The following is a 20,122-nucleotide window of genomic DNA, read 5'->3' as shown; positions in this document are numbered from 1 at the left end:
TTTGATTTCGATTATTGATTTTGAATAGAAAGGGGAATTGTGCAAATTCCTGAACTTTTAATGTGGCAGAAATATGGAGCATCTATCCGTCTACCTCAAGGCATCGTAGGTCTTATTGAGAATATTTGTTTGACTTGTGACTTCATCCCCGTACCGAAAGTAACTCTACCATTGCATCTAGCAATGCAAATGCATTTCATCGTTTTGGAAACCTGGACGGTGCATTAAGCAGTTTTCATCCAACATTTAACGGACAGCTTGCCTTGATTAGTCGGTACGTAGTAGCAGTGCGTATTGTGAATTTCTTGTGGTCTAACAAGATTGGGGCGGTTAGGACATGAGCTGGTTCTTGTCTAGCATCAACAAATGACACTGCGCGATTAGAATGTCGGGACTGGAAACTATCCAATACCCCAGGATACCACATGCATTTTTCTGCATCCGGATAGATTCGATGCTTGAGTTATGCTTGCTAGGTGTGGGTAACCATACCATAACTACCCATATGGATTAGCGGGAATCTTTCGACAAATCATACATGGATGATAGGTTATAACAAAACATTTTAGGTGAAAGGTTCGGCTTGGAGGATGTCAAGAAAGGATGTGGTAGTCTGCTTGCGAGTATCGTGTGAACATGTCTCTATGGTCATTTCTACGCACAGTTTCTGGATGAGCACCGCATCAGTAAGCCAACTACAAATGTATTCCTTTGTAACTTTGCTCCAAAAGAATAGTGAAATTTCAAGCGAAATTGGTCAGGCCACTGAAACTGCGCCAGGGATTTCCGAACGCCACCTTCCCTTTTAGGAAATTCTCAGTACCGGTGTTGTGGTACGGATGCAAGTATCGTTCTTCCTATTGGTACTATAATATATTTCTCAACTACGCAACGCAGCAATAGATATACTTGGCCCTTCAAATTACTTCGTATGCACGCAATCTGAGTGGAGGCGGGGTGAGAATCTTCGTCTCGCAAGGCAAGCTATGAGCATTTCTCCCCGCGATTGTAGCTTTCCTCTCAATAGGAGTCTGAAACTAGCTTACTGAATGAGCAGTTTGCATGAGCTGTTGGAATCAATGCCAATTAGTGGAGTTAATACATTCTGATATATGAGTGTCTCCGATCTGGGGGTCAATGGATTGAATTCTAATTGTTACAGCAAATACCTCCTGCTTCATCTGTCAATGTAATCATGCAATGGATCAGTATTGATTGTATGGTAAAAGTTCCTAAGTCCTTGATTTCATGCGGAAAATATGCCCAACAACACTTCGTTTTTTTTGGCATGCAGGTTAGTATCTCTCTCCCAGAGTTACAGCAATCTTTCGAGAGATTACAAGTTACAACAACTCACTAATAGATACCAACAAGCTACCTAGATGTCTCTACAAAGATCGTATCTTCGCATACTATGCTTTCTACTGTTGCCCACGTGTTTCGAGAATCCATCCATCTGTCCTTTCATTATGACTTGACAACTATACTCATACGACAGTTCAAGCTCAAAGAAAATGCAATCGACGTGTATGTATATGATATTATAAATAGCTTGAGAGTAAGTAAAGAATACACGGCATTTGAGATAACTTTCCAGTCATTCTGTATAAAAATTCATGTCAGAAATTTACAATCATACTATCAAGTCCTCTAAACTTACTAGTATCGTAGAATACGATTTCAATAAGAGACTATAGTAATCAACTTGCTACAATAGAACTTGATTATACCGGACTAAGATATATCGGAATCTTGAATATATGGAATGATTTCCTTATTTAACTACTTTTTATATAGTAATATCAGCATGTTGAATAAAATCAGAATACTGAATACTTTTTTGTAAATCTAATATAAGATTTTGATAACAGATTTAGTTTAATAAGTTTTTTTCAATGAATAAGTTTGATTTGATTATGATATAATGTTTTTATTTTTTCAAAAAGATTAGGGTTGGAACTGAAATCGGATATAAATTTTGATTAGAATATTTGAATCACTATTTTATATATCGGAGTCTTCTTTATATTGGATTTGATTTGATCGAATTTTTATTCCGGTATAGTCAAGTTCTATTGTAACTTCTTGTCGACAATTTCGATAAATCCTGCTAATCAATATACATATAGATACCCTCATTTTCCTTCTCCTAGCTCTAGTTCTACACAGCAATCAATCAATCAATCAATCTACCTCCAAACTTCAACTTGCACACATCCCCAACAAAAACCACCAACAAGTTCCCTAATATCCCTCACATCCCTCCTAAAAATCATTCTCATCTCTTTACACATCTATTATATATTATTTCTCTCCATACTCACATATTCCAACCCTCCTATCTCCTTATCCTCTCATCCTACGAGTACTTTTATTTAATTCTCACCTGGCAAGTCATAAAGTTAGAAAGAAAGAATCCTTAATATAAAATATATACATATACATATACACACAAGATTTATATACAAGCAAAACAAACAACACATACATATACTCAAATCCTCAATCCAATAACAAATAAAGGAATCCATCATCCAAAAATGATTTCCTAATCATCTCTAAACCATCTCTCAATCATGATATGTACAATTATAAAATATACAACCTCACTCTATTCTATTCTATCTCAACCCTAAATATCTTAATCCAGATATACACTCGCTTATTCATCCCATCAAACCCCCTTACAGAACCACCATCTCTATCTCTATCTTTATCTTTATCTTTATCTTTATCTTTATTTTCATTTCTATCTCTATTTTTATTTCTAATCCCTATTCTTATTCTTATTTTATTATTATCTCTATTTCTATTCTTATTTCATTTCTATTCCTATCTCTATCTCTATTTTTATCTCCATCGTTATCTTTATTTCCGATCCTTATTTCCATCCTTATCCCTATTCCTATCCTTATCCCTATCCCTATCCTTATCCCTCCCCTATCCTTATCCTTATCCTTATTTTTATTCTTATTTCTATCCCTATCCCATCTCCCTATCTCCCTATCCTCAATCTCCAATCTTATTATTCATACACTCACACACTCACACACTCAAAACAACATCCACATTTTCCATTTTCAAAATCCTTAAAATCCATCTCCACTCTAGAATCTAGATGTAAACACCTAGATATCTAAATCATAAACATGTCCTTTGATTCACCATCTACCTACCTACCTACTTAGATATATAAGATGATAGATATCTATACTACTATATCTGTAATATATAATACATACATACATACATACATACATAATACATACATACATACATACATACATACATACATACATACATACATACATACATACATACATACATACATAATACAATACAACACCATAAGTATGCATCTGCATTATATGACACCATTTCATCCCATGTCAAATCATATCATATCACATCACATCACATCACAATCCTTTTAATTCCCCTTCTCATTTCCTCGCGCACTCTTCTATTTCACAAACTTTCACCCCCTTGCTCATCCATCTCCCATCTCCCATCTCCCACCACCTCTCACAATTCATCCTTGACCTTCCCCCCCTTCTCCGCCTCAAAAGCCCCTCCACTCAAATCCGGCATCCCCATAATCTTAACCACCAAACTTGTCCACCCAGTGAAATGTTGAGTTCTCTGTCCCACTCCCGTTTCAGGATTATATTGTTCCCACGCAAATCCTGTTTCCTGCCAACTATCATAGACCGTCTTGATAAGATTCAATCTAAGTTTCGTGTAGAGATCTTTAGATTTTTCTTGGTGGGGGCCAGGAATTTCTGCGTATTTCTATGAAAGGATTAGCATTTTCGGCTAAGGAATCATCAGAAAGGGGGAACTTACGAGTAATTGAGAAACGGCCAAGAAATTCATATTCATCCAAATAGGACCTCTCCAGTAATTTTCATCTGTTCCATAGAATGAATCTCTCTTACTCAAAGATCTGATACCATGTTCACTCCACAATTCCTCTTCATCACCCAACAAGTTAAGAATGTGACCCAATTTATCACTATCCTTATCAATGAGACCTGTCAGGAAAGGAAAGAGAGAAACATATCCCTTGTGACAAACCAATTGATGTTCTTCGTAATCATCAATCGTAGCATCGCAATAACATTTTTCCTTTTCGCTCCAATGTAAATCATCAATATTGTGATGAATAGCTATTTCAATGGTAGCTAACTCGGCAACATCATCTGCCATACCGAGGAGACCAGCAATGTTCTTGAGAGATTTGGTCATCATACCCATCCAGGACATCAAATCAACATGTAGCTCTCCCGGGTGAGGTGGTTGAGGACGAGGATAATCATCGAGACCACTGGTAAGAATATGTTGTGGAGTTCGACCTCTCCATCTATAACCTTCCTTGGAACTAAACGCATCACGATCATAAGATTTCAAATCTCCGGCTTGAGTTTTGCGGAACCAGTAGTAGTGCTTCTTAAGCTTAGGATAGAGCTCATTAAGATATTGAAGACCAGCTTCTGGATTCTTCAAATATGCCGAGTAGATTGAAGGTTCTTGGCTGAGTTGCTCCTTTGCTTCTGGCGAAGTACCATTCAGTGCACCAAGCTTGCTAATAAAAGCATCGATGATGAAAAATAGCGTGGGTGGATTGGCATAATGAGGATATTGTGTTTGGAATTCAACAGGAACCTTGCTGCGAGCTTCAGCACCAAGAATTTGTTCTCTACCAATCCATCCATCTTCATCCATAAGATTGAACCAGCTTCTGACAACCTCAAGGGTAAGATCAATATCCCAGTCGGCAATTGGAAGAAGATGGAATCCTTCATCCCAAAGGAATCCTCTAGGGAAGAATGGTCGCGATGGAACGGTAGTGAAAAGTTCAGATGGACCTTCCAGCTTTTCTTGTCTTCGTCCCCTTGCTGCTGCGGCTTCTTCCCAAAAGCCCTCGTTACTCTCTTCATACTCCTCAGCATATGAACGATCGACCACCGAATCTCCATGGAAATATCCAAGACCACCAATCAAGTTTGAGAACATTTTACTCGAGAATCTTTGAAGACTCTCAATATCAAAAGGTGGTTGCAGATCGAAGTTAGAAATAAATCTGCTGTAGAAGGATACACTATTTTCGCCAATCAATCTCGAGATTTCTTGACTAGAAAGCTCCTTCTCCGCCGAGGCACTGTTGAAAATGATATCGAATTCAAAATCTCCCTCGAAGACCTTTTGAACCAAATGGAAGTTTCCTTCATCTGGTGCGTGTGAGATGGTATAAATCTGATATGGAGGAGGAGCATTATCTTCTCCATAAGTTCCAAGATATTCATCGATTTGCTCCTTCAACTTGCCGAACCAATGAGGCTTGGCAGCCCAAAGTAACTTCTCATCAAGTGTAAGAGAGTGGACAAAAGTTCTATCCAACGGCTTCTCCTTGTAAGACGGATGATCCGAAGCAGGATGATAGCCCCGACCAGGAGTAACCGTAATCTTATATTCGCCCAAGCCATCCGAATCACCATTGAAATTGACTTCTCCCTCAAACCCCAAATCATCCTGCTCATTCGCAACCGTCAAACTTCCCAATCCTTCAAGAGAAGCGTAGAAAATCATCGTCGTCTTCAAATCTGCAGGCGACCCATCCCTAACTTTACCCCTCACTCTCGTAGCCCAGTTTCCGCCATGTTTGCCCCCAGGGGACTTGACAAAGAAAGTGCTGATATCAATCCCATTGCTCTCATCGTACATAGTTTGTTTCCCGCCATTGCGAGCATCGAATTCCTCCCATCCATAACCTCTCATACCATCACCTTGCTCGCAAGTATGTCTAAAGTCTATAAATTATCCAATTAGCCATGATTGCTCTATCTTCCTCCTCATCACTACAACAACAAACAAAACCCAAAACTCCCATCCTCCAAACCTCCCATAAAACACAAAACTTACTATGTTGCACATCACGAAATTATCCACCTTCGCCCACATCAAGCCTCCGGTAAAACTCTTAGGAATCCTCGGACGAACCCCAAAATACAAATTCGGTTTGTAAGCACCCCATAACAAACTACTATTCTGTTCTCGCGCGATCTCCGTCGTCACAATTCCCACATCTTGTTTCTCAGCCGCGTGGACCGAAGTGCCCAACAGCGAAAGTACCGCTACCAGAGCTGTGACGGGCCGCAATGTGACAGGCGTCATCTTTTTCCCCAATTCCAATTGAAGAAAACAAAAAGTTGAAGATCCAGAACTGGCAATCTGGATACTTAACTTATGATGAAGAAAGGAAAAAGGCTTTTATGGGAGAAATCATAGGACGTGATATCCAAAGAACACCGTTGCGAATTTGTGGATAGATTGCGTTGCGATCAGCCTGTGGCGCGAGGCTGCAGGGAAGGCTTCATGATGCCATATGATTATTGGTTCAAATGTTCAAAGCACGGATAGAAACGCGGGCCGAAAGTTACGGATAAATGAATTATGTTTCCGGTAATCGGGAAAGTGTTCCTGAGTATTTATCCTCTCGAGTCTCAACTATCTTGGTATGGGGAAACGCTCAAAAAAGTGCCAATGGACAAGGTTGATAACTCCCCGGATATCATGTGGTCATGTATTAATACCAATTTACCAATCTGCCAATCTTCAATCCACAAATCTACGAATTCACACAGTCTTCCCCTCTCTCTCAATATGTAACCCCTCATCTGGCCTGTTTGCCATGATCTATTCTTCCACTCCTTTGCTCCTCATTTAATCCCTACTCGGACTCAGAGGTCTATTAAATCCTCCAACCCGATTCATGTATTGACGATACTGTGTCTTCTTTTCCTTCCTCACAGCACTAACATTATTTCCTGCTACCTGTTTATTTTGCGTCGTTGCGAATCCCCCAAAACCCATCATGGCCTGCATGGCTGCCATTCCATCATCCTCAACCACAATATCATCGTCCTCTTCTTCCTCTTCCTCCTCCTCAATTTTCTTCTTATGCCGTGACGCCTTCTTGTTTCCACCATCAACATCCATCCGATCGTGATCTTGAGCTGTAGCTGTATTTGTATGACTAGCCCCAATACTGAAGCTGACAGGTTGTGGAGCGTCGTCTATATATTCGCTATTTCGTGTCTTCTCACTACCTCTATCTTCTTTATAATCTCGCTCATCGTCGCGCCGCGGACTCCTAGATCTTGTTCGTTCATTTGATTTCTCTCCTGATCGCGCATTGTCTTGATGCGTATTAGACAGTGTTCTGATCGCAAGTACAAATGTTCCATCCTGCGCTGAATCCGGTGAAAACATACCTTTTCTCCCATTTCTATCCTCATCAATTCCTCGAGATTGTCGAGTATCATCTTGTTCAACGTTAGATCTACCTCTCAGCGCAAACACCGTCTGCGAAAGCGCATTGGGCATAAGCTCACCTCTAGTCCTATCCGGCACATCTCTTCGATGTCCATCTCTCTTATCCGACCTCTCCTCGTTTCTTTCCCGATAATCCCTATTCCTGTCACTCCCTCGCCCATCTCGATATTCATCTCTCCTCCCACCGCGATCTCGTTCCCTCTCTCGATCTCTGTACGAACTGCGTCTATGATCTCTCGAGTCGCGCGGCGACCTGCTTCTATCTCTGCGACTGCGATCATGATTGCGATTTCTCTCATCGCGTCGATCTCCTCGATCATTTATCTCATCTCGGTCTCGAGCAGACCCACGACTTTCGCTTTCCTCCCACATTTTTGTACTATCCGGACGTTGTCTTCTTCTTGGTAAATCCGACATTGTGAATTAATCTTAAATTTTAATTCTTTCTCGAAAAGTCCAATCCAATGCACGGAAATTATCGTTGTTTATGAAGTAAAATAAAATAATGTAGAAGCTACACCATACACTTGGCTCTTCGCGACAAAACCGTATCGCGCCGTATCAACTCGGATCAAATTTCAATGGGTCCAAATCACATGATACCGTACCTCCAAACTTTATGTTGCATATCTATTGGACCCTTTAACATTCGCAATTGACGCCACCAATGGGTGTACAGACTAACGGGGCACCACTACAAGAATGAACTTGTAAATATCTCTTAATATATCAAGTTCTATATCTAAGAATTCTTAGAAACATCTTCCTCCTATACATTCCCACCCCCCAAATAAAATAAAAATAAATCTCAGAAATTTCAGAAATTTCAACCTTAAACTCATATACTAGGTAGGTACTCCCACTCAAATTTCAATCCCCCAAAAGCTTTTCCCAACTTTTTATCTACCTACCAAGGGATTCCGCGAAAAAAAGGATGCGATTGAAATAGAAAATCCATGAATAAGTGAATATTTGTTCAAATAATGAACATGCGTTATTATTAATAAGTATTCAGTATCAAATACCTATCCCTCAGGATTAATTGTGATATAAGATTGAAGACAAAGTGAATATCTATCTAGGTAATATCTATTACCTCGCTTGGTATATATGGTTTTTGATATTAGTCTCATCCCATCTCAACCCATCTCATCTCATCTCAACCCATCCCATCACTTCTTTCCCTCATTAATCATTAATACCTACTAGGTAGGTATCTATACAATAACAAGCAATATCCACCATTATAATAAAAGAGAAATAAAAAGCAATTCCCTCTCTTCCTCTTCCCCTCCCCCTCCTCTCCCTCAATCCACATCTCTACTATCATTATCACTAAGTACTTCCACTAATCTCAAACCCACTCTCTCTCACCCTCACCATTCAAACCCACCCAGCCACTCCCTCACCATCCAATTCAATCCTACCTACCTCAACCTACTTCAACCATCCATCCATATACCAGATACCTATTCCCAGCTCCACAAGCAGACTTCCGAACCACCCAACGCAAAATGATAGCCTGTAGCTTCTAGCCATGTAAACCAGCCATATACATATATATATACAAATACATCTACATCTACATCATTCCATCAGCATCATTCCATCAGCATCTCCAAACTATAGCATCTCTATTCATATTCATGGGTATCCATAGATACATACCCAGTAACCATCCAGATCTGAGATTCTCCAACTGCGCTATACACTGCATCGCACTACACGGCATGGGACCACTCCACTCCACACCTACAAATTTCCTACAATACACATCCAGTGATTAGATGACCAAGTCAAAAATCGATAAACAAACATATTATTCTAATTCTGATGGATTTTTCCATTGACCCTACACCCAACCATAATACCATACCATACCAACGCTATGCTATTCAAAAAACACCCATGTCCCCCTCTACAAACCTCCTTCTTCCCATTATCTCTAAATAACATTGAAGATTTCTAATCCCATCCACCCCCCTCCTCCAATCCAACCTCCCCCTCAAGGCCAACCAAAAACATTCAATACACCCGCAACATTCCACCTAATCCCCACCAACACAACCGTCAAAGTAATTAAATCCGCCACTCCAAGCACCGCACCCGCCATCATGAATTTCGGGCTAAAGATGCGATACAACATAAGATGTCTTCTCAACCAACCTGCCCACATGGTAGTAGCCAATGCCATGACTGCATAGTAGAGAATATGCCATGCCAAAGCAGCGGTGGCTGTTTTCAAGAGTCCCTTCTTCTTTGGTTGTTGTTTCCAGAAGACGATGAGGGGAACTGCGGTTGCGGCAAGGATTTGAGGACCGAATGAATTGAGAGCGACGAGTAATGGAGACCAAGGGTAGCGGATAGTGTGGAGAGGAATAAAAGCGGATTCCCATTGAATGGAAGAGAGAGTAGCTTGGTGACCAGTTTTGAAGAAGTGGAAGGAGCCGAGGATGGCGAGCATGATTGGTCCAATAGGAGAATTGGTCAAGGAGTTGAGATCGAGGAACTCTACTAGAGAAAGAATTTGGAGAGACATGAGAGAAAGAGCACCAAATCCCACAGGCTTCTGAACCATGAGTACTGCTAGAAGCACACTGGTAACAAGAAGGAAGTATCGAGCACCATGACTATTACCATAGCCGAGAATCATAACCCGAGTACCTTGTTGTTTGGGGGCTCCAGCCGGTAAAAGATCACCGATCGAAACGGTACCAATAGCAATACAAGGTGGTGCAAGATAGAACGCAACAGACCCAGCACCCACAACCATGGCAAGAACTGTCTGAGCAATTGGTACTCGAATAGCTTTCAAGGCACCTTCATAAAAGTCAGGGAACCAATTTCCATCATCAGCGGCATCTAAAGTCCAGAAGATAGCAATGAGGAAGAGCCCGAATCTAAAAGCTCCATCAATCCAGACTGGCGCAAACCCTTCATAGGAAAGACTAGTTGCATAGTAAGCTCTGATGAACGCAGGTAAGGAGATTGCGAAAAAGAATGGAATGAGTAATTGCCAAGGAGCAGAAGTTGACGATGTGGCAGAGGCATAGTAAGTAGATCTACAGTAAGGCATCTGTTCTTCTCTGCACAACTTGGAGTACGAAGCAACCCAAGCAAGACCCATAAACACAAGAGAGTGATACACTCCCAAAGTGCGACTGCGTACTTCCGATTGTCTAAGCGAAGAAACAACACCAGCTACTCCGAAAGTTGTAATGAAAAACAACAAGATGGAGTCTTCCCAGATAGTATAGGAATTCGATGCAAAGCCAATAGACTGACTGATTGTGAAGACAGTTGCCATCCAACCCCAGAATGTTTTGGGGAAGGGATTACCAATATTCATCAATGACAGGAGAGCTCCAATGAGTCCACCAATGACAGCACCATTTAGACTCAACTCAATAACTTGTCCCTCGATGACATCTTCCAAAATGGTAGCTTTCATTGTCCAGAGAGCCAATCCTACGGCAGCACCAACAGCAGAGGCCAGAGAAATCGACAAAAGTAAGTTTGGATTAATTTCCTCATCTCCAATATCTCTCTCGCCCTTTGCATAAGCTTCGAGTTCCAATTTGGCTTGAGCTTCGTCAAGATCTGCTGATTCAGGTTCATTACCATCACTAGCATTACCATTGGCATACAATACCAAAGCTAATACGCTAGCAGCAAGAATGCAAATACCCAAAATCATACTAGGAACATCGAATCGCGCCCAGAGATCTCGACAAATTCGTAAAGTCTCTGTCTGATAGGCAGAAAATGCATGATAAACTTCGGTAGACTTTTGAGCTGATTTGGAACCCTGGATTTTTTCAGCTGACAACCAAAGAGCAGATGGAGAACCATCAATTGTGCTCTCATCGATACCCCTGGCGTCAAAGTAAGCAGCTTGGTATCTCTTGATTCCAGCAGCTGTCATTCTAGCCACATTTGCCAAATTTTCCCAGGCATTACCTTTCTTGCCTGCAAAAGCTTCTTCGATAGGCTTTCCGAGGTTATTGAAAGGAATTGGCAAACCTAAAAGCAGTGCAAGTGTAGGTACCAAGTCGATTTGATTGACTGGTCGTGTCTTTGCGTTTTGTGGAGGTGATGCAAAAGCTGGATCTGTGCGACCGAATATTCCTTTCTTAGAATACATCCACAATGCAGCTTCGACTTCATCGTCGCTCTCTCCACCATGATCACCTTTACCATCCATGCCATGGTCGCCCATGATGACCAATAAAGTATCATCATCAAGCTTCTCCACGAGTCCTCGGATCATAATATCCATTTGCTGTAACTTGCTCGTCATAGCCGGATGATTTGGTCCATATCTGTGGCCCGCATGGTCCACACCCAAGTAGTGGGCAAACATAACGTCCCATTCAGCTTTCTTCTCTTTCGCGAGCAACGGCATAATATGTTCTGTAACCCCATTGTCAACCGTGTGCAAGTCCCAAACATTGAGAGAATCATATGCACGACTGATATTTGGTTCAAAGTATCCAGGAAACAGCGCGGTCCATGTATCATCACCCAGATGTACAATTTTCTTGCCAGCATCCTTCAATTGACCCAAAAGATTATCCTCTTCAATAGCGGTACCTGCAAAGTTCGAACCCGCATCCACAAATGTAGGAAGTGTTCCGGTTGTAAGCCCCTTTAATCTTTGCAATGTAGTTGTAGGTGGATCCGCGATAAAAGGCAATAAGAAAGCCTTGTTTGGTTCTCTGCGCGCAGTTTCGTACAAGAATGGTAATGCATTGTGAAAGGCCTGTGAATCGTCACCCGCGAACGGTACCGTGAAATCGTAGCGTAACGCATCCACAATTACTACCACAGCCCTGTCGAATGTCTTTGGATGCCAACATCCTCCCTCCGGTGTACCGGCTCCTTTATAATCAACAGTTCTCGCAATTGGGGGTTCGGCGCAGGTAGATGATTCTTCCAAAACTAGTCGTGTGAGTAAGAAGCCCTTTGTGAAGTAATAGATTCCCACGGCATGCATAACTCTATTCATTAAATATATTAGCACAATGCCCCTCCACAGCCCGCCTTATAGAAAACTTACGCCAGCCAAGCCCACCATCCTCCAACTGCCCACCACTCCCTTCTCCATTTATCTCTCTTTGCCTCGTTCAACTCATCCTTCTTATCCTTCTTCCTGGGTACTTTGGGTACTTTAGGTTGTATTATATTCCCATCCTTATCCAGTTTCTTTCCCTCTCTAAGTGCCTGTTCCTGAGCTTCCTTGCGCGCTTTCGCTCTCGCATATTGCGCTGCGAGCGAATCATAGGCGCCAGGTGCTGGCTTTGGATCTACAGTCTTCACCATTTTTGTTTGAGCTCGCAGCTCTTTGGTTCGCCCTTATTAAAATGATAAGATCTTGATTGGGATGGACACTCCCAGCAGATTTTAGGTTCTTCAATTATCAAATATAAAGATATATTCCTAGATAAAATATTATGAAGCCATCAATTGAAAACCTATGTTTGTGTAGAAAAGAAAAATATTATTGAGGACAAATCATTCAATTAAAAGTAGAGTAATGATGAATGATGTGCATAAAGCTTCAAGATGAGCTATTTTTTTTCGAAGGGTTTCTCGGCTGCCGATTCGTTAGAGCTACTTCTAGCTCGGGAAATCCCCATACTTTCTTAAGTCTACCTATGGGAAGCTTGTAAACCATTATGGCATATCTGTATCTAGGTGTTGACAAAACGGTATTTGTCTTCAATGCGGAGACAGATCTCGTTAATTGGAAAGATCAATTGGATCCATCAAGTGTCTATCATGCGAGAACGTCGAAGCAATGATCACATATTCTCCAAAAAGTCAGAATGTTATCACTAACACCAGATAGAAATTCAAGATTATATCGCTAACAGATTCCCATGCCCCTTAAACTACAAGTGATGCTCTAAAAGCATTTGATCATTCTTCATCATGCCCCTTCCTTGTCCGTTCATTCTTCATACCCATATACCATCATGTTCCGCATTTTCTAAGCTTACACCTCTTATCAATCTATGCCAAAACCTTCGCACATGATAGATTCTCTTAAAGAGCGAGGTTATAGGAGTACTCGTCCTCAATGTTTTGCGAGATCCAAAGGACCACCGAACTAAGTGATGTTAGCCTTCTACTCCTTATCATCCCGCCACGAAACCCTTGCTTCCAACCAGACTAAAATGTAGAACTTACCTCAACATAACCCCAGCGTTTGCTCCTACATTTGCAACACCCATTCCCAAAGTAGGCCATTGTGCACCAGGCACCACATACTTCAAAACCAACACGGTAATACCTCCAGCCAATCCTCCAGCCAAACTTGCAAACCCTAAGAACAGAACTACTCTTGCTTTCCAAGCGACACCACTTCCACTGTAAGAGAAAGAGTCCGCGGAGAGTCGGGACTTTTCGATTGAGTTGATAATGAGCATGCCGAGAGAAGAGAAGATGAGTGGGAGCCAATCGATAAATGTGATATGAATTGGGGGGTCAGACCCATTGAGGGCCGACTTGGACCAAAGAGCCGCATCGAGAAGGATGAAGAATGAGAGAGAGAACTGTTTGTAGATGTGTTAGTAGAGACATTTGAAACACAGATCAATCGCAGATTATCGGGCTTTCCGTAGAATCGCAATAAAAAACACCACGGATGAGATTGCAAGGCCATCATACCAGAGCCCCCGCAGCATAAACACCAGCACCCTTCGCCGTGGCACTGTTCATCCATTCCGGCTTTCTGAATTTCCAAAGACGTTCTTCCGACATTATTACTTTGCGATTCCGATTATCTGCTCCTTGACCGTTGCTTTCTTGAATTTCGCTCCGCCTTCTCTAAACTTACCCTTTGGCGCTCAATTCAGTAATCACTTCTTGTCGAACAGTATGTCTCGACTGATGGCGCAACTCGTTTCAAATTTGTAGATGGATATAGTTGTTGGTGTTGCGATATGATTAGCTAGGTAGCTGTTTGAATCACAATCAAGCTTGCGCAATGATAGCTTCAGCCAAGCCCGCTACCGCCGCGCGCTTACATTAATAAGAGTGTGAGTGTGAGCATCACGTGCCACGTTAGAGGTATGCTTGGATTGGGGTCGTCGTTCTCGTTTTGTGTATATTGGGTATTTATGCTGAGACAATGATAATGAGATATTGTGGCGAATCCAAAGTTCACTTGACTTGAGTCTCAAATTCTGATTCCTGAATATGATTGCTACTTAGGAAAAGTATCTACAGGTTGAGTTGAATACACCTAAAAGATAGACGAGTCCAATTCAACTCAATACCCAATGCTGACTCTAACAAGAAAAAAGCTAAATAACCGCATTGCATATCAAGGACATATCTTCCTTTCCTACAGCTTTGAAACCTTCGATTGTGAAAATGTCTTCTCCATCCAATAAATCGATTTTCGCCATGAAACAACGGTGACATCAAAAGCCATCACCACATGACTTATCCCACCAGCCTCATCAGCCCTCTCCAACTTCCCCTCCAAACAATTCGCCATGTGCCTTCTGGCGCCTTAATGAGTTTATTTCCTAACGATCAATATAATCACCAGCCAGAACCAATCATCCCGTGTAACCCCACGGTCGTTTCGGCGGTCGACTCGCCAAGCTTTTTAAGGAGCTAGAGGAATTGATCGCGAATAGATTATTGGATGAGATGATATCAAATGCCTGATTGTGCTTGTTCCGCTGCACGGGGAGCGCAAGATGCAGGTTTATAGGAAGCTAATGTATGGTTATAAGATTTGAAACGAAGCCACACGAGGTTAATTTTGACCTGGGATGAAATTAGCTTTGAAAGATACATAACGAGATGAATACTTTGTAAATCTTTGTAGCGTGTGGCGAGGGATAGTGAGGACCAAGGCTTGAGAATATGTGTACGTGTGATGCTACGCCGCCAACAGTTGGTAGGAATATGTATTTTCGTCGTACATTCTCAGCCCTGAAGAAGTCTTCTTTCCCTTTTCTTGTTGCGCAGGCAACGTATGGTATGACTAGAAGTTAAGGTTAATATTGATCAACGGTTTTGTGATCCCTCGAATTCTTGATTTTCGATGACGGGTAAATATCTGGATGCTGATATACCATTCGCCAAGCACCTGTCGGTACTCTGTACTCTGTACAATATTCAGACGGTGATGAGATTTATAAGATTGATATGTTAAGGTTACCCCTCTGATAATGATAATCCTGGTTCACTTATATCGACTTCCCCTTTTCCTTTTCCGGAGATGTCATGCAAGCGGGAAAGAATGAATTAGCGGTGGAGACTCAAAGGGAAACCCCCATACCTATTGATACTCAAGGATTTAGGGGGTTCAGGGAGTGATGCAAGCGAAATTTGATGGAAAGATGAAATGGACATCTAGAATCGATTCTGGGGAGGGGGGGATTGGGGCAGAGTGAGGGTAAGACTGTTGGACCAATGTGGATGTGAAGGATTTCCTGGTATGAGATGTAATTGATTGGTATTTACCCAAATATATATATATCCTCAGCAGCACTCGATTCGTTTGCATGTATGTGTTAAACTCGTGGCGAAGCGTTGCATATGATATGAATCAAAAGTTCAATTATAGAATACCGAATACCAGATATAGGCTAGCTGACTGTATTTTGACTTGAAGGTATCATCCATTCGAGTTAATGTTGGGTTTCCGTCTATTTTGATGGAACGATTCAGACATCAGATACAATGCGATGAAGCCAATCTCATAAGAGTAGTAATCTGCAGTTATCATATTGTATCATGACTTGATGCATATGGGATATATCATATCGCCAACATCGTTATCTTGATCTACTGCGAATCTCAGATAGCGAATACCTATTGTCTATAGACTGTATGCACTCTTTTCTTTTTTGCCTTTGTTCCCGTCGTCGTCATCGAACAAAGTATTGTATGCACGGCAGGAAGGTAGGTAGGTCGTTCAAGTTCTTTCTATAATCATCCCCTTTTGACTTGAGCTGAAACGATAACAAACAAGATTGGATTATAAAACGATAATAAATATCTATTTATTTTACTTCTCCATATATAGTATTTAATACATTTATACCCCAAACATGCATGAAATAAGCCACCATTCAAACGAATGATTTACTACGGTCGAGTGCTCCGGCTTTGTATATATGGATTAGATAGATACTTGAATATTCACTATAAATGTTGAATGGATGATAATCATGAGATACAAAGGAGAAGGACATTACAACATTACAAGATCTCTTCTAGTTCTTCTAGTTCTTCGACTCTTCTTCTAGATCCCCTCGATGGTTCTTCTAGTCCTCCTTAATTCTTGATACCAACCTAGGTACACCTGTCTAGACATACACACATAGACATACATATATACGTCCATCTATACGTACATACATCCACACATACATACATATCAGTACCAATAAACGCCTCGTCACCACCTCTCCTCTCCTTTTTTCTCTCTCTCCCATCCATCTCCAATCTCCTTCTTCACTTATCGCGCTCGCTCACTATCGGCATTTTCTCCCAAGGGTCCCACCCAAATTTCAGCTAGTCAGCTCTCTTGACGTTGGGATTGGATGACTGATTGATGGGATTGATTGATAAACTCACTTACCACTTATTACCATTTACCACTCACCACCCAGACCAGGAGACCAGGACAGGAGACCAGGAGGACCAAGGAGGACCAAGGGCGGGTTTCAGGGAAGGAAGTAGTAAAGTGACCATACACCAAATTCAGGGCAAAGATTTTAGGTGCAGATTGTAGTGTACGTACTAGGTAAGAAGGGTAATAAGTGTAATAAGTGCAATAAGTGAAATAAGTGTAATAAGTTGCAATAAAAGTAATTAAATCAAACCGCGATTTGATAAATCTTTTTCACGACTTTACTACTTACTCACTTACTATTCACCACTCACCACCACTCACTCAATCACCCAGTCTTCCAATCTTCCAGTCTCCCAGTCTCTCAATCTTCCAACCTCCCTCCCTCCCTACCTATCAATTCAATTCAACTCAACTCAACTCCAACGTCAACTCCATCTCCATCTCCATCTCCATCTCCTTAATAACCCCAAATCTCCAGCATCATCTCTCCTCGCTCCTCTCTCCGTACGGCGCATAACCTCTCAAGATCAACAACAAACAAATCAAAACAAATAACCACCTCCCCGCCTACACACGTCAAATATCTTTGGGAAATTTCTCATCAACAGCTATCAAAACTGTGACAGTTTCATCCAGTCATCTAAATAAGTATTTACAACAATACTTGAATAATCGCCAGTCATGGCAGGAAAGTAAGTCATCATTCAAAATTCCCCTTTTTGTCTTGATCCTCTGTTATCAAGGTTATCTATCACCTCCAATTCGCTTTCCTTGAATTAATAATTCTGCGAATGATGCTAACTTTGATCCCTTTAGCCCATTGGGCTCTGCCTTTAAGTCTTTCTGGCATACTATGACCAGTTATGATCGTCGTATGTTGAAACCAAAACTCCCCGCGAAACTTTAATCTCTCTTCTAACCAAAATAATCAAATCAACAGACTCGTCGTATGATTCTCCATATAGAACTGGCGGACATGTTCCTCTCGCACAAAGTCGACACGAACCTTTAACATCAGTTGCAACAACAGCTTCAGAATCACGCGCAGATTTGAATTCCCCCTATTTTGAAGATTCAGGTCGACAATCTACATCGGCACTCAATGGCAATGCTTACCCAAGTTCACCATTTGCTCCTCCTGCTAGTCCAGGTCCACAATCTCCATATTCGCCAGGAATGAGATCATCTACACTTCAGCGACAATCTACGCAAGAAAATTTTGAGAATGTTACACCAGGAGAAATTCAATTGCAAGCTTTCCAAGAGGGGCTTCCTCCACCACCACCAGTTGGACACTCGTGGAAGAAAATCGATAGATGGGCCGAGGACAACTACGAAGAATTATTCGATCAACTCTGCGAGGGATGCACAAACAATGATTTGAATGAATTAGAGCATCAATTGGACTGTTCCCTTCCAATGGAAGTTCGAGAATCGATGCAACTTCACGATGGACAAGAACGTGGTGGTCTACCTACGGGAATTATCTTTGGCTCCATGTTGCTTGACTGTGAGGAAATTGTACAAGAGTGGGAAAACTGGAAAAAGGTCAACCAGGAATATCTTACAGAATCTTCTTCTTATAGACCTTCGATTCCACCCAAGGCATTAGGTGGTAGCTCATCTTCGTCGTCGAAGCAACCTGCAAATGCACAAAACCCCTACTGGAGACAAGATTTATTGGCCCGCCAGGATTCTCAACCTCCTAATGCCATTCAAAAGGTTTACGCTCATCCCGCTTGGATCCCACTCGTTCGAGATTGGGGTGGAAACAACTTGGCAGTTGATTTGGCACCAGGACCAGCTGGTAAATGGGGTCAGGTTATTCTATTTGGTCGGGACTACGATTGCAAATATGTCGTCGCACGATCGTGGTCTGCTTTCTTGGCTACTGTCGCAGATGATCTCAGCAGTGGCAAATGGTTTGTGGATGAAGAAACCAATGAGCTAAAATTGAAGGAATTTAAGTCAGGAAAAGTTGAACCTGGTTACTTTGATATTTTAAGATGGAGAATGGATCAGAAGTATGGTCGCAAGAATGTGCGAAGAAGATCGGCGCCACCCGTCAATGGCAATGGAGGATCTCCGTCTGGATCTCCTTACGCAAGCCCAGCTGCCGAAATTGGTGAGCCACGCGGACGTTCTATGCAACGTTTCTCAGGAGCCTCACCAATTCCAAGTCCAAATCGTCCTGGTTATGGAAAATCTAGTCCTTTAGCTCAAGTTGCTGAAGAAGGATCCGGATCAGGAATGAAGGTCAGCACCATAGATATTCCCTCTACGAAACTTGTCGATGTTCAAACCCCAAGACCAAGTGAGGAAAACAAATCTTCGGACCAACCATTTATAGAATCCGATTCGCCTAACGAGAACAAAGAAAATGAAAAGGCCGGTGAAAAAGTTACAGGATTGGGATTAGTATCAGGAACTTCTGAGAAGGAAACCCATGCTGATGATGAATCTGCGATGAAGACAATTGAAATCTAATGCCAATGCCAACATACTATTGAGTTTGTTAGTTGCATTTCGGGGATTCTTTCGCATTGCATGAGGCGTTTGGGCGTGCGTTGGTATGAAGATTCAGAGATTCATAATAAGAAATTTGAGATATTCTTTTTTTTTTTTCACTTTTTTTTTCAATCTTGTCTCAATGGCATGATATGTATGGCTGCGTGGAAATGTAATGTTTCGTGAGCTAGTTTCTTCCTTTATGAATATACAGTTTGAGGAAGGGTTTGTGGGAGAGAGAGAAAAGGGGTAGTTAGAGCGTATATTTGTGGATGTGTGTATGTGGAGCGAAAATTCATATGCGATTGCGATGAGTGCTGGAGGGTAGAAAGTTGGGGGTGTAGGTAGGGGTTAAGAGTAGGTAGGAGATGGATGTATGTGGATGGCGTAGGGATGAATAACAATTACTTACTTACTTATTGCTCGCTTCCATGTTATTGAATGTTTGAAATAGTTTTTTGATTGTTTTTGATTATAAAAGAATGATTTTTGTTTTGTGTTTGTGTTTGTGTTTGTTTGTGTTTTGTGTTTGTGTTTGGTTTGGTGTGTGTGTGTGTGTATCTAGTGTATGGCAGGGGTTTGATAGTGTAGATTCATTCCTGGAATCTGCTTGAAGGGAGGGGGTAGTGTGGTGGTGATGAGGATGATGCGCGGAGGAGGAGGATGATGATGGGA

At 41.6% G+C, this 20,122-nt stretch overlaps 5 protein-coding genes across 5 annotated transcripts; 1 reads left to right on the top strand and 4 right to left on the bottom strand.

Annotated features, from left to right (window-relative positions):
• Nucleotides 1-3,494: 3,494 nt before the first annotated feature.
• On the bottom strand, nt 3,495-6,304 carry EAF02_007731 (uncharacterized protein). The gene is made up of 3 exons (XM_038903779.1): nt 5,923-6,304; nt 3,847-5,790; nt 3,495-3,792 (listed from the first exon to the last, which is right to left on the bottom strand). Exons 1-3 carry the CDS (start codon nt 6,172-6,174, stop codon nt 3,526-3,528), a joined length of 2,463 nt encoding a protein of 820 aa, XP_038756593.1. The 5' UTR covers nt 6,175-6,304; the 3' UTR covers nt 3,495-3,525.
• Nucleotides 6,305-6,723: 419 nt separating this feature from the next.
• Nucleotides 6,724-7,752, bottom strand: EAF02_007730 (uncharacterized protein; the record flags this gene model as incomplete). The annotated part of the gene is made up of 3 exons (XM_038903778.1): nt 6,724-7,199; nt 7,275-7,325; nt 7,395-7,752. 3 exons carry the CDS (start codon nt 7,750-7,752, stop codon nt 6,724-6,726), a joined length of 885 nt encoding a protein of 294 aa, XP_038756592.1.
• Nucleotides 7,753-9,340: 1,588 nt separating this feature from the next.
• Nucleotides 9,341-12,657, bottom strand: EAF02_007729 (uncharacterized protein; the record flags this gene model as incomplete). The annotated part of the gene is made up of 2 exons (XM_038903777.1): nt 9,341-12,335; nt 12,395-12,657. 2 exons carry the CDS (start codon nt 12,655-12,657, stop codon nt 9,341-9,343), a joined length of 3,258 nt encoding a protein of 1,085 aa, XP_038756591.1.
• A 726-nt stretch (nt 12,658-13,383) lies between these two features.
• On the bottom strand, nt 13,384-14,100 carry EAF02_007728 (uncharacterized protein; the record flags this gene model as incomplete). Its single annotated transcript, XM_038903776.1, has 3 exons — nt 13,384-13,447; nt 13,528-13,892; nt 14,008-14,100. The coding sequence occupies 3 exons, from the start codon at nt 14,098-14,100 to the stop codon at nt 13,384-13,386; spliced, it is 522 nt and encodes a 173-aa protein (XP_038756590.1).
• A 3,138-nt stretch (nt 14,101-17,238) lies between these two features.
• EAF02_007727 (uncharacterized protein) lies at nt 17,239-19,899 on the top strand. Its single transcript, XM_038903775.1, has 3 exons — nt 17,239-17,631; nt 17,756-17,811; nt 17,880-19,899. Exons 1-3 carry the CDS (start codon nt 17,621-17,623, stop codon nt 19,424-19,426), a joined length of 1,614 nt encoding a protein of 537 aa, XP_038756589.1. The 5' UTR covers nt 17,239-17,620; the 3' UTR covers nt 19,427-19,899.
• Nucleotides 19,900-20,122: the final 223 nt, after the last annotated feature.

The sequence above is a fragment of the Botrytis sinoallii genome (genome assembly GCF_014898435.1).
Source record: "Botrytis sinoallii strain Bc 23 chromosome Unknown BSIN_013, whole genome shotgun sequence".
In the NCBI taxonomy this organism is placed as follows: Eukaryota; Fungi; Ascomycota; class Leotiomycetes; order Helotiales; family Sclerotiniaceae; genus Botrytis; species Botrytis sinoallii.
The sequence above is the reverse complement of the archived record's forward strand: the minus strand, read 5'-3'. Positions and strand labels throughout refer to the sequence as shown.